The 12,183-nt window shown below is 39.7% G+C and overlaps 1 protein-coding gene across 2 annotated transcripts in view; it reads left to right on the top strand.

Annotated features, from left to right (window-relative positions):
* eif5b (eukaryotic translation initiation factor 5B) overlaps positions 1-12,183 on the top strand; it is a 94,809-nt gene that overhangs the window by 64,030 nt on the left and 18,596 nt on the right. For both annotated transcript variants that reach the window (XM_043691680.2, XM_043691682.2), the window contains exons 17-20: positions 5,332-5,493; positions 9,062-9,193; positions 10,134-10,265; positions 10,358-10,434. In XM_043691680.2, coding sequence (XP_043547615.1) covers positions 5,332-5,493; positions 9,062-9,193; positions 10,134-10,265; positions 10,358-10,434 — 503 coding nt within the window. The remainder of the gene's footprint in view (positions 1-5,331; positions 5,494-9,061; positions 9,194-10,133; positions 10,266-10,357; positions 10,435-12,183) is intronic.

The following is a 12,183-nucleotide window of genomic DNA, read 5'->3' on the forward strand; positions in this document are numbered from 1 at the left end:
GGGACTGCAACTCAAAATACTTGGCAAGTTGTGGGGCAACTTCGTGTATTTTTCTTTCTTTTTGCTTTTTGTACGAGAAACTCATTTTTGATCGGCATTAAATGCATTTTAAGTTGACCCTATATTTCTGAAAGGCTGTATGAAGCTGCTGGATTTACTTGTCCAAGTGTCCAATCTAGTGAAAGTGAAATTTCATCTTCCAATCCAATTAATGAAGATTAATAACTAAACAATATTCACTGTTGTCCCTGTAATCTGCAAATGCAGTTGTCAGATGGAAACTATGTGTTCAAGTGTTCTATTCAGTTTTTTGTGTCTCAGCATTACAGCATCACTGTCTTGGCTAGCATTTATTTCCTGTTGCTATTTGCCCATGAGAAAGAGGTGGTGAGCAATTGCCTTGAACAACTGCATTTCATGTGCTGTAGGGACACCCACTGTGCTGTTTGGAAAGGCAATGCTGCATTTTTGCTTAGCAATAGAGAAGAAATGGCAATATAGTCAAGATGGTATTTGGCTTGGATTAGAACTTGGGAGTTTGCCCACACATTTGCCCTTGATCTTGTAATAATGAAGGTTGCAGGTTTGAAAGTTGCTGTCAAAAATGCCTTTGTGAGATGTTGCAGTGTGACTTTCAAAGAATTAAGTACCTGAACCCCTAGGTCTCTCTGACAACACTATCCAGGGCCCCACTGTTAACTGTATAAGCCCTGCCCTATTTGTTTTACCAATATGCAGCTCCTTGAATTTATTCAAATTAAACCACATCTGTCACTTCTTACCCCATTGGCTCAGTTGATCAAGATCTCTTTGTAATCTGAGATAACCGCCTTTACTTTCAAATGTACCACCAATTTTGGTGTCGACTGCAAATTTACTACCCATACCTCCTAAATTCTCATCCAAATTATTCATATCAATAACAAACGAGTGGACCCAACACTGAAACCTGCAGAGCACCACTGGTCACAGGCCTTCAATCCTAAAAACAATCCTCCACTACCACTCTACTACTGTGAAGCTAATTTTGTATCCAAATGACCAGCTCTCCTTGAATCCCTAATTTTTCTAATTACTCTAACATTTGAACCTTGTCAAAGCCTTTACTAAAATCCATGTAGACAATGTCTATCGCTCTGCCCTTATCAGTATTTTTGGTTGTGTCCTCAAAAAACTCAGTCAAGTTAGTGAGACATGATTTCCCACGCACAAAGCCAGGCTGACTATCCCTAATCAGTCCTTGCCTCTCCAAATACACTTCTGTTTAAAAAGACTAAGGCAAAAGATGAAAAATTACAGACAGAAAATTAGCCTAACCTTGATCGTGGGTAAGATCCTGGAATCCATTGTGAAGGGCGAGATTTCAGAATATTTGGAAGTGTATGGTAAAATAGGGCAAAGTCTCCTATCTCTTCCAACTTATTCACCACCGATGTCAGACTCAACGGTCTACAGTTCTCAGGCTAGTCCTCCAGAGTTTGTCTTAAATAAAGGCACAACATTAGCCACCTGCCAATTCTCTGGCACCTCACCCATGGCTGTAGGTGAAATAAATATCTCTGCTAGGAGCCCTGCAATTTCTTCCCTAACTTTAAATAAGGTCCAGGTAGACAGGGTAGTTAAAATGGTGTTTAGCATGCTTGCCCTCATTGTTCAGAGCATTGAATGTAGGTGTTGGGATGTTGTGTGGTTGGAAAGGGCGTTGATGTCATTTTTGAAATGCTATGTAAAGTTCTGGTTGCCCTGCTATAGAAACGATATTATGAAAATATAAAATATTTACCAGAATGTTGCCAGAACTGCTGGAGATGAGTTGTAAGGAGAGGCTGGATAGGCTGGGACTTTTTTCACTGGAATATAAGTTGAAGGGGGGGGGGTGCCTTTAGAAGTTTATAAAATCATCAGGGGCACAGATAAGGTGAATAGCAAAGGTCTTTTTCCCTAGGGTGAGGTGAGTTCAAAGCTAGAGGAATATTTAAAAGTGACCTACTGAATTTCTCCAGCATGATTTTGTTTCAGATCTTGTGTTTTATCTGAATGCACTCTGTATAAGATCAAAACTGGCTTGTGGACCAGATCGAAATTGGCAAGTATGACATTGTGGGCATCACGGAGACATGGTTGCAGGGGATCAGGATTGGGAGCTGAATATTCAAGATATACATCTTATCGAAAAGATAGACAGGTGGGCAGAGAGTTTGGGGTTGCCTTATTAGTAAGAAACAAAATGAAATCAAAAGTAAGAAACGAGGTAGGCTCAGATGGTACAGAATCTGTGTGGGTAGAATTGAGGAACCGCAAAAGTAAAAAACCATAGTTGGAGTTATGTACAGGCCTCCAAACAGTAGTCAGGAGCTGTGGTGGAAGATATACCAGGAGACAGAAAAGATGTGTAGAAAAGGCAAAGTTATAGTGATCATGGGGAATTTCAATATACAGGTGGATTAGGAAAATCAGGTTGACAGTGGATTGCAAGAAAAGGAATTTGTGGCGTGTCTACGAGATGGCATTTTGGAGCTGCTTGTGGTGGAGCCCACTGGGGAACAGGCAATTGTGGATTTAGTGATGTGCAATGAGGTAGACTTGATAAGGGAGCTTAAGGTTGAAGGAACCCTTAGGAAGCAGTGATCATAATATGATTGAATTTACTCTGCAATTTGAGAGGCAGAAGATTGGAATCAGAAGTAATGGTGTTACAGCTGAATAAAGGTAGAGCCATGTGGGAGGAGCTGGGTAGAATTGACTGGGAGAGGACCCTAGTAGGAAAGACAATGGCACAGCAGTGGCAGGAGTTTCTGGGAGTAATTCAGGAGACACAGCAGAGATTCATCCTGAGGAAAGAGAAGCATGGTACAAGGGGGATGAGGCAAACGTGGCTGACTAGGGAAGTGAGGGATAGCATAAAAGTAAAAAGAGAAAGCATGTAATGAGGCAAAGAGTAATGGGAAACCAGAGGATTGGGAAGCTTACAAAGGGCAACAAAAAATGAAATAAGGAGGGAGAAGATTAAATCTGAGAGTAAGTTCACCAGTAATATAAGCGAAGACTGTAAGAGTTTCTTTAGATATATATAGGGTAAAAGAGAGGCAAGAGTGGGCATTGGACTGCTGGAAAATGATGGTAGAGAGATAGTGGGGAACAAGGAAATGACTGAGGAACTGAATAATACTTTATGTCAGTCTTCGTGGTGGAAGACATGAGTAATATCCCAAAAATTCAAGAGTGAGGGGATAGAGCTAAGTATTACAAAGAAGAAGGTGCTAGAAAAACTGAATGGCCTGAAGACAGATAATTCACCTGGACCAGATGGACTACACCCCAGAGTTCTAAGGGAGATAGTGAAGAGATACTGGAGGTGTTAGTGGCGATCTTTCAGGAATGACCAGAGTCAGGAAGAGTATCAGAGGACTGAGAAATCACTAATGTAACACTTATGTTTAAAAAGAGTAAGGCAAAAGATGGAAAAGTACAGACAGAAAATTAGCCAAACCTCAATCGTGGGTAAGATCCTGGAATCCATTGTGAAGGTCGAGATTTTGGAATACTTGGAAGTGTATGGCAAAGTCAGCATGGTTTCATCAAGGGGAGGTCATGCCAGACAAATCTTTGAGGAAGTAACAAGCATGATAGATTAAGGAGAGTCGATAGATGTTATCTACTTGGACTTCAAGGAGGCTTTTGACAAGGTTCTGCCTAGGAGGTTACTGAGTAAGATAAGGGCCCATGGTATTAGAGGCAAGGTGCTAGCATGGACAGAGGCCTGGCTGGCTTTAGAAAACTGAGAATGGGGATAAAAGGGTCTTTCTCAGGATGGCAGCCGGTGGCAAGTGGTGTTCCGCAAGGCTCGGTGTTAGGACCACAACTTTTCACTTTATAGGTTAACAATATAGATGAAGGAACTGAGGGCATTCTGGTCACATTTGCAGACGATACAAATATAAGTAGAGGGACAAGTAGCATTGAGAAGGCGGGAGGCTGCAGAAGGATTTGGACAGATTAGGAGACTGGGCAGCGAAATGGCAGATGTCTTACAACATGGGAAAGTGAGAGGTAGGAAGAATAGAAGTATGGACTGTTTTCTAAATGGGGAGAAAATTCAGAAGTCTGAAGTGCAGAGAGACTTGGGAGTTCTAGTCCAGGACACTCTCAAGGTAAACTTGAGTCAGTAGTTAAGAAGGCAAATGCAATGATTGCATTTATTCTGAGGGTGACTTGAATGTACTTCTGAGGATCTATAAGGCTCTTGTCAGACCATATTTGGACTATTTTGCACAGTTTTGGGCTTGATATCTCAGGAATCATGTACCGGCCTTCGTGTTTTCAGAGGAGGTTCATGAGAATGGTCCGAAGAATGAAAATCTTAACATATGAGAAATGTTTGACGACTCTGGGTCTATGCTGGATGGAATTTAGGAGGATGAGTGGGGGATCTAATTCAAACTTTCAGAATACTGAATGGCCTGGACTGAGTGGATGTTGGGAAGATGTTTCCATTGGTAGGAGAGACTAGGGCACAGCCTTTGAGTAAAGGGAAGAGATTTTAGAATGGAGGTGGGGGAAACGTCTTTAGCCAGAAAGTGTTGAATCTATGGAATTCATTGCTACAGAAGGCTGTGGAGGCCAGATCATTTGAGTGTATTTAAGAATGCAATAGATAGGTTCTTGATTGTCAAGGGGAACAAGGGTTACGGGGCGAAAGTGGAAGAATGGGGTTCAGAAACTTATCAATCATGATTGAATGGCATGGGCTGAATGGCCTAACGTCTATGACTTATCATCTTCTCTGCAGTTCTTTGTTTAATTTCACTGTTCTTAATTATGTTGGAAGATGTGTATTGAGAGGATATTGTATTGGAACCAGAAATTTCTGTTCATCTTCAAAAGGTGCCAGAGGGTTTTATTGATGTTTGCCTGAATGAATAATCATGTTCTTGATTTTAAACCTCTGCTGGAAAATGGCCCTTTCCGTTTGAACTATTAATGCACAATGCACTGACCAATCATGAACACATGCCTAGAATTTCATATAATGGGCTGGATCTGTGCTTTTCAGGCATGTGTGTTTTGGCAATTGACTAATATTGATGCATGTCCTCAATAAGATGGTAACCAGATCCAGTTCACCTGTTGGTGCTAATATCTAAGCATATAACCAGAGATGACAAAACACCAGCTGACTGTATATGTTCATTGAACTGTATGATATTATGACTCACCAGTCTTTGAAAAAGGGAGTTGAAGCAAAAGAAATGACCCAACACAGACATGATTGTAACCTCAAAATACATTTTGCAACAGTAAATTTGTGTCTTTTGTTTGAATGTTTCTTAGGTGAAAGCACTTCCCGGAATGGGAACGACTATTGATGTGATTCTAATCAATGGGAACATAAAGGAAGGAGATACTATTATTGTTCCTGGAGTTGAAGGTCCTATAGTTACACAAATCAGAGGTCTTCTATTGCCGCCGCCTCTCAAAGAGCTGAGAGTAAAAGTATGGAGTTTTACTTCTTGTGGAAAGTAATGCTATGTTATAAACATATGTTGATGTTTTACCTAGTATCTGTACTTTGATAAAACTTACTTATGTTAATCTTGTATGGGGCTTTTGTGATCACTGCCAACAAAAAGTTGCAATGCTGTGTCTGTCTATCTCTCCCCTAATACTGACCTATCCTTTATATAATCAAATTTCGTTTTGCATTTTTCAATACCTGTTAGAATAACTTTCAGTCGACCCTTGGTCCATTTCAGTATTAGAGGAACTGTAAAACTGTATCCACATCTGTAAACTGAACACTTGTGACTCTGGAAAGAATTCATTTGTGAAGCTAAATGACTAAATGACTTTCTCTTCTCTGATATCTAATGAATAACAGAAACATTTAGTGGAATCTGTTAATTTTATTGTATGCAATTAAACTTGAAGAAAGTAGTTACAGTATACAATTTGACAACTGTCTCACATTGAAGAATACATACACGTTGGTCATGATTTGGAGAGGAGATGCAAGACTAATAATCTTCAGAATCGGGTATGAAAAAATATAGAATGTTAATCTCCAGAGAACAATTGGAAAGAGATTTGAGGGAATACTTGTTAAAGTATGTAAAGTATTACAGGGGATTAATAGATTGAATTCTCTATCAGAGATGGCTCTGGAAGCTGAATCATTAAACATGTTCAAGACACCATTTGACAGATTCCTGGACATCAATAAACATGGAAAAAACAAGGGGGAAGTAGCATTTGAGGTAGATCATTAGCCATGATCTAATTGAATGGGGGAGCAGGCTCAATGGGCTGTTCCGATGTAATTCAGGTGAATACTTTAAATCAATTCATTTGGATAAGAGACTGCTAATTTCAAGACAATCATAGTTTTAAATTTAATATACAGGAAACAAAACTGCAGTAGTCACACAGGTAATACAGTAGCGTCAAGCACAGGACAAGGAAAGTGTATATGACAAGGTGAGTTGAGTACTAAGTAGATGAAGTTCCCTCAGTTAAAGTTCTTGGCTTTATATTTTCATTTCAGCTATATAGTAACAGCAATTATATTTCAAGAAATGTACTTAGTGATACAAAACTGATATTTCTGGAAATAAGGACATTGGACGGTTCCTATTTATGGTCAAAAGTGTGGTGCTGCAAAAACACAGCCGGTCAGGCAGCATCCGAGCAGCAGGAGAGTCGACTCTCCGCTTCAGCTTATGCTCGAAATGTCAACTCTTCTGCTCCTTGGATGATGCCTGACTGGCTGTGCCTTTCCAGCGCCACACTTTTAGACTCTGATCTCCAGCATCAACAGTCCTCACTTTCTTCTTGTTCCTATTTATGGCTGTATATAATTTTCATTACTATGTGTCTATTTGTTGAGAATATAGTACGTTTGTAGGATCACACTGTTTTAGTGCAGGAATTTCTTTGTGTTACTGGTGAAATATTACTTTATTGAAGAGATGCACATGTTAGTAAGTTAAATTTACTCCTCTTTTATGACAATAAAATCTTCCTTTGATCTTGTTGTGCCATTCAATAAGTTCACAGCTGACCATCAACTTCAATTTTTTTTATGAAGTATGCTCATATTTCTTCCTCTTTGTGTCCAACATCAACTTATTTCTGTTTTGAACATACTGAACAACGAAGTGCCCACGACCCTGTGTGGTAGAGAATTCAAAACGTTTTGGGGCGCATGCCTTGAATTGATAGCTAGCACCTTCCATACCTTGCAAAACAAAAGTTTAAACTGAGTTTGAGTTTTTCTGTTAGCATTATTGAGCGAGCTGACTTTACCCTGTGTGGTTATTACTCATATTAGAGAGAATAAAATCAGACAGCATTATTGCACCTGATCACTATCCTCTAACTACGCTTTCTGAAAGTGAATTGAAATGTTCTTTTTGGTTAATTTGGTTGACACTATTTATTAGGAAATGAGCAGATACTTTGTGTGTGACTCAAAGAAAATGTCATTGCTTTTGTCACCCACCATTGCCACACCCCAAAAATGGGCAGCACAGTGGCTCAGTGATTAGCACAGCTGCCTTACAGTGCCAGGGTCATTGGTTCAATTTTCACCTTGGGTTACTGTCTATGTGGAGTTTGTCCATTCTTCCCATGTCTGCGTTGGTTTCAAAGAGCAAGGAACAAAGAAAATTTACAGTCCAGGGAAAGCCCTTTGGCACTTCAAGCCTGAGCTGATCCAAATCTACTATCTAAACCTGTTGTCCAATTCCTAAGCATCTGTATCCCTGTGCTCCACGCCTGCTCATGCATCTGACCAGACGCATCTTAATGAATCTACCATGCCTGCCTCAACCAGCTCTGATGGCAATGCATTCCCGACACCCACCACCTTCTGTGTGAAGTACTTAAACTTTTCACCTTGAAAGTGTGATCTATCGTTATTGAATCCTTCACCCTGAGAAAAAGCCTATCTCTATCCACCCTATCTATACCCTTCATGATTTTGTAAACCTCAATCAGGTGTCCTCTCTCAATCTCCTTTTTTCTAATGAAAATAAACCTAACCTACTCAACCTCTCTTCATAGCTAGCACCTTCCATACCAGGCAACATACTTGTAAACCTTCTCTGCACCGTCTTCAAAGCGTCCACATCGTTTTGGTAATGTGACGACCAGAACTGTACATAATGTTCTAAATGCGGCCGAACCAATGTTTTGTACAATTTTAACATGACTTGCCAGCTCTTATACTCAATACCCCGTCCAATGAAGGCAAGCATACCAAATGCCTCCTTGACGACTCTATCCACGTGTGCAGCAACCTTCAGGATACAATGGACCTGCACTCCTGGATCTCTCTGCCCATCAACGTTTCCCAAGGCTCTTCTGTTCATTGTATAATTCACTCTAGAATTTGACTTGCCTAAATTCATCATCTCACATTTGTCTGGATTGAATTCCATCTGCCACTTTTCTGCCCAACTCTCCTGTCTGTCTATATCCTCCTGTATTCTTTGACAGTCCCTTATGCTTTCTGCTACTCCACCAATCATCTTGTCATCTGCAAACCTGCAGATCATACCAACAATGACCTCTTCCAGATCATTTATGTATATCACAAACAACAGTGGCCCCAACACTGCCCCCTGTGGAACACCAGTGGTCACCTTTCTCCATTTCGAGAAACTCCCTTCAACTACTACTCTTTGTCTCCTGTTGCTCAACCAGTTCTTTATCCACCTAGCTAGAACACCCTGCACACCATGTGACTTCAGGTTTCCTCCAGATCTTCTGTTTCTTCCCACAAAGATATGCAGATTAGGGGGGTTAGCCATGTTAAATTGTCCCATAACGTTCATGGATATACAGGCTAGGTGGATTAACCATGCAAATTTGGGGGTTATGGGGATTGGGTGGGAACTGGGTCCGGATGGGATACTGTTCGGAGAGTTGGTGCAGACTCAATGGGCCAAATGACCTCTTTCCGCACTATAGGGATTTTATGATTCTATTGGCTCAGTGAAAAAAAAATAGAGTTTGTAATGACGTTTTTACTTTAAGGTGGTTATCATGTTTTTTTTTCCAGAATCAGTATGAGAAACAGAAGGAAGTCTGGGCTGCACAAGGTGTAAAGATTCTTGCTAAAGATCTGGAGAAATCTCTTGCAGGTTTACCACTACTAATAGCCCACAAAGACGATGAAATTGCAGTTCTAAAGGTTTGAATTTTTGTCTGAAAGCATTATCAGTATATAAAACTTCATCTGGGGTCTTGTACAGTGGCAGTGTCTCTACCTCTGAAGTAGGAGGCTTGTGTTCCAGTCCCACCTACTCTGGGAGTTGCGTTGTAACATGTCTGAACAGGTTGATTGAAAATACATGTAAATTTTAAGAATTGCTGAAGTACCTTCAAAATCTTATTGCTATCCATGTGGAATTGATTGTCATTGTAGATCCTTAGAACTCCAATAATGCATTGCTCAAAATGAAGTTTCTGGGATCATAAAAGCATAAATTCAATATTTACTATCAACTAATAAATTTCTCTATATGATAGTGTTTGAAATCTGCACCATTTTCTCCCACCACACATGCTTTCTGTTTTTTTTTAAATCCCGATTATTAGAAGTATTATTCATCTAGATTGGAAATCAGATTGAATAAGAATCTTTTTGAAACATCTGCCTCCATAATTTCTGATTTTCCCGTGTTCATGTAACAAATAGTATTAGTCTACTTCAGTTAGTCATGCTTGAGTTCTTGAATATTCTGTGTCGTAACTGCTGAACTGCTATTCGGAATAATATATGTAATTTCACTAAATAAACTTTTTTTAAATTGTGAATGCTGAGTTTATTTTAAGATTGAAAAGCTTTTAATGGAAAATCAAATATTTTAGTATTTTAGATTTAGCATTTTGTCTGGTCCTTGTTTCCATTGCCTTGTGGACATTGTGTTGATGCTGATGTAAAATTAAGAATACATTTGCAGAAGCATGTGGTGTATCTGGAAATGTACATTTCTTTACAATTTTAATTATCCTTGCCTGTTATTGTACTTGCCTGTTTCTATCTTCAAAAGTAACATCAAACAGTCAATATTTAGTTTGAAAATGTGGCCATAATGTGATTTGAAATCTTGTCACGGTACTGTTGGTAGGATGAACTTGACCACGAACTGAAGCAGACACTGAATTCTATTAAACTTGAGGAGAAGGGTGTTTATGTACAAGCCTCTACATTGGGTTCCTTGGAGGCACTCTTAGAATATCTTCGGGCATCAAATGTGCCAGTAAGTATTGTAGTGTGAAATTTCTACTATTTCTCATTTGTTTGCTTTATTTTCAATATGAAATAAAATCTGTCCTCCTCTTTCTGTTATAGTATGCTGGAATTAACATTGGACCTGTGCACAAGAAAGACGTGATGAAAGCTTCAGCGATGCTTGAACACGATCCTCAGTAAGTTCTAAACACAGCTGTTGCAATAATCCAAACGTTTTTTACATAAAGAAATTGTTGCCTCATGTTGACTTAAAGTGCCGTGCAAAGTTCTGAAATTTGAAACCTTTTTAACTTGTCATTGTTCTACCATTGTAACAAGTTTTCAATGTGGGAGGTGACCTCTAGAGTTCCAGTGGCACTCATGTGCAAATCCAAAGCTCTCATTGTCATTGTCCCTGTTTTTACATACTTCCACAAACCATTCTTTACTGCCACGTTTTCCTGGCTGTCACAGCTAGAAGAGTTTACATAGCAACATAAGGAGCAGGAGTAAGCCATTCGGCCCTTCAAATGTGCTGCACCATTCAGGATGATCAAGGCTGATTCTCAACCTCGATGCCTTTTCCTTTGTTGACATAACTCCTTGGAAAATTTCTAACAGGCTCAACAGGTTGGTGTAGGGACTTTTTTTTTCCCTGTTTGGGAAGTATAGAACCAGGCATTTATGGTTTCAGGATAGGTGTAGACATTTACGACTGAGATGAGAAAAGTCTTTTGGAGCATGGTCAACCTGTAGAATTTGTGACAGAGGCTGGATGCCAGATTACTGAGTATTTTCAAGAAAAAGATTGCAAGTTTATTTAGATAATAAAGGCATGAAAGATTATGGCGAGAAAGGGGAACTTAGCTTTGAGATGGAAGATTAGCCATGATTCTATTGAATGATAGAGCAGGCTCAAAGAGCTGAATGGCCTACTCCTGTTCCTAGTTTGTGTTTACATCCATTCAAGCATTATCGTCGCCATGAGCAATAGCTATTTTGTCAGCCTGATTTTACATTTGAAAATTACCGTAGACTTTAATGTTTTCCCATCAAGGGTGCTGTGAAGTTTGACTTGTCATAATCACAAGAATTGTTTTTGAATGGCTCCACTCCATGGTTTGGCTGCTGGCCAATTTAAATTTGCAAATGTTTCATCCTTATTGCCGACGTGAGCTGATTGATCCTCATTTTTGCTACAGTCTGATGATAAATTGTTGGAAAGTAGGAGTTTGGGGATTCAGGTGGCTTGTCAATCATCAGTTGGGAGTGTCTTTCCAAGTCAGACCTTTGGCTTGGGCCATCATCAGTCCTGTGGGTCTGTTCACTGAAAGTTGAAGGAGGTTTCAGCAGCCATTGCTGTGATGGGTAAGTTGGGAAGTCATTTGTGGGGATTAGAGACAACAGGTTAGGATGCAGCATAGGCAATAGTTGTGAATAGGAACAATTTCTCATAAGGTTGAGATGATATAGCATTTGAAGGCAAAGGTTAATCAAAGCAACGTGGTAATTGATCACACCCCCTGGCTTCAATAGTGGGAAGCAATGCAAAACACGTCAGCATAACTAATCTGTAGACAGGGAGTTTATGGAGTGGGGTCAAGTGTTTTGGTTTTATCCTAACCTTTTATACTTGTTCATCAATAGATAATCCTGGTGAACCTTCTCTGAACTGCATTCAATGAAATGCTATCTTTCCTTAAATAAGTGGGTCAAAACTGCTCTAAGTACTCCAGATGTGATCTCACCAGCATCATGTAAGGTTGCAATAAGACTTCCCTACTCTTATACTCCAACCTTCTTGAAATAAGGGCTGTTATTCCATCAGCTTTCCTAATTACCTGCTGCTCAATCAATCTTTCTATCTAAACTGTTTGCACCCCTCTCACATCTTGCCTGTACACCCACTTGTTTGTCTGCAAATTTGGCTACAGTTTGTTTCCTTC

The sequence above is a fragment of the Chiloscyllium plagiosum genome, unplaced genomic scaffold (assembly GCF_037043375.1).
Source record: "Chiloscyllium plagiosum isolate Xiang-an unplaced genomic scaffold, Cpla_swu_hap1 HiC_scaffold_6, whole genome shotgun sequence".
Lineage (NCBI taxonomy): Eukaryota > Metazoa > Chordata > Chondrichthyes > Orectolobiformes > Hemiscylliidae > Chiloscyllium > Chiloscyllium plagiosum.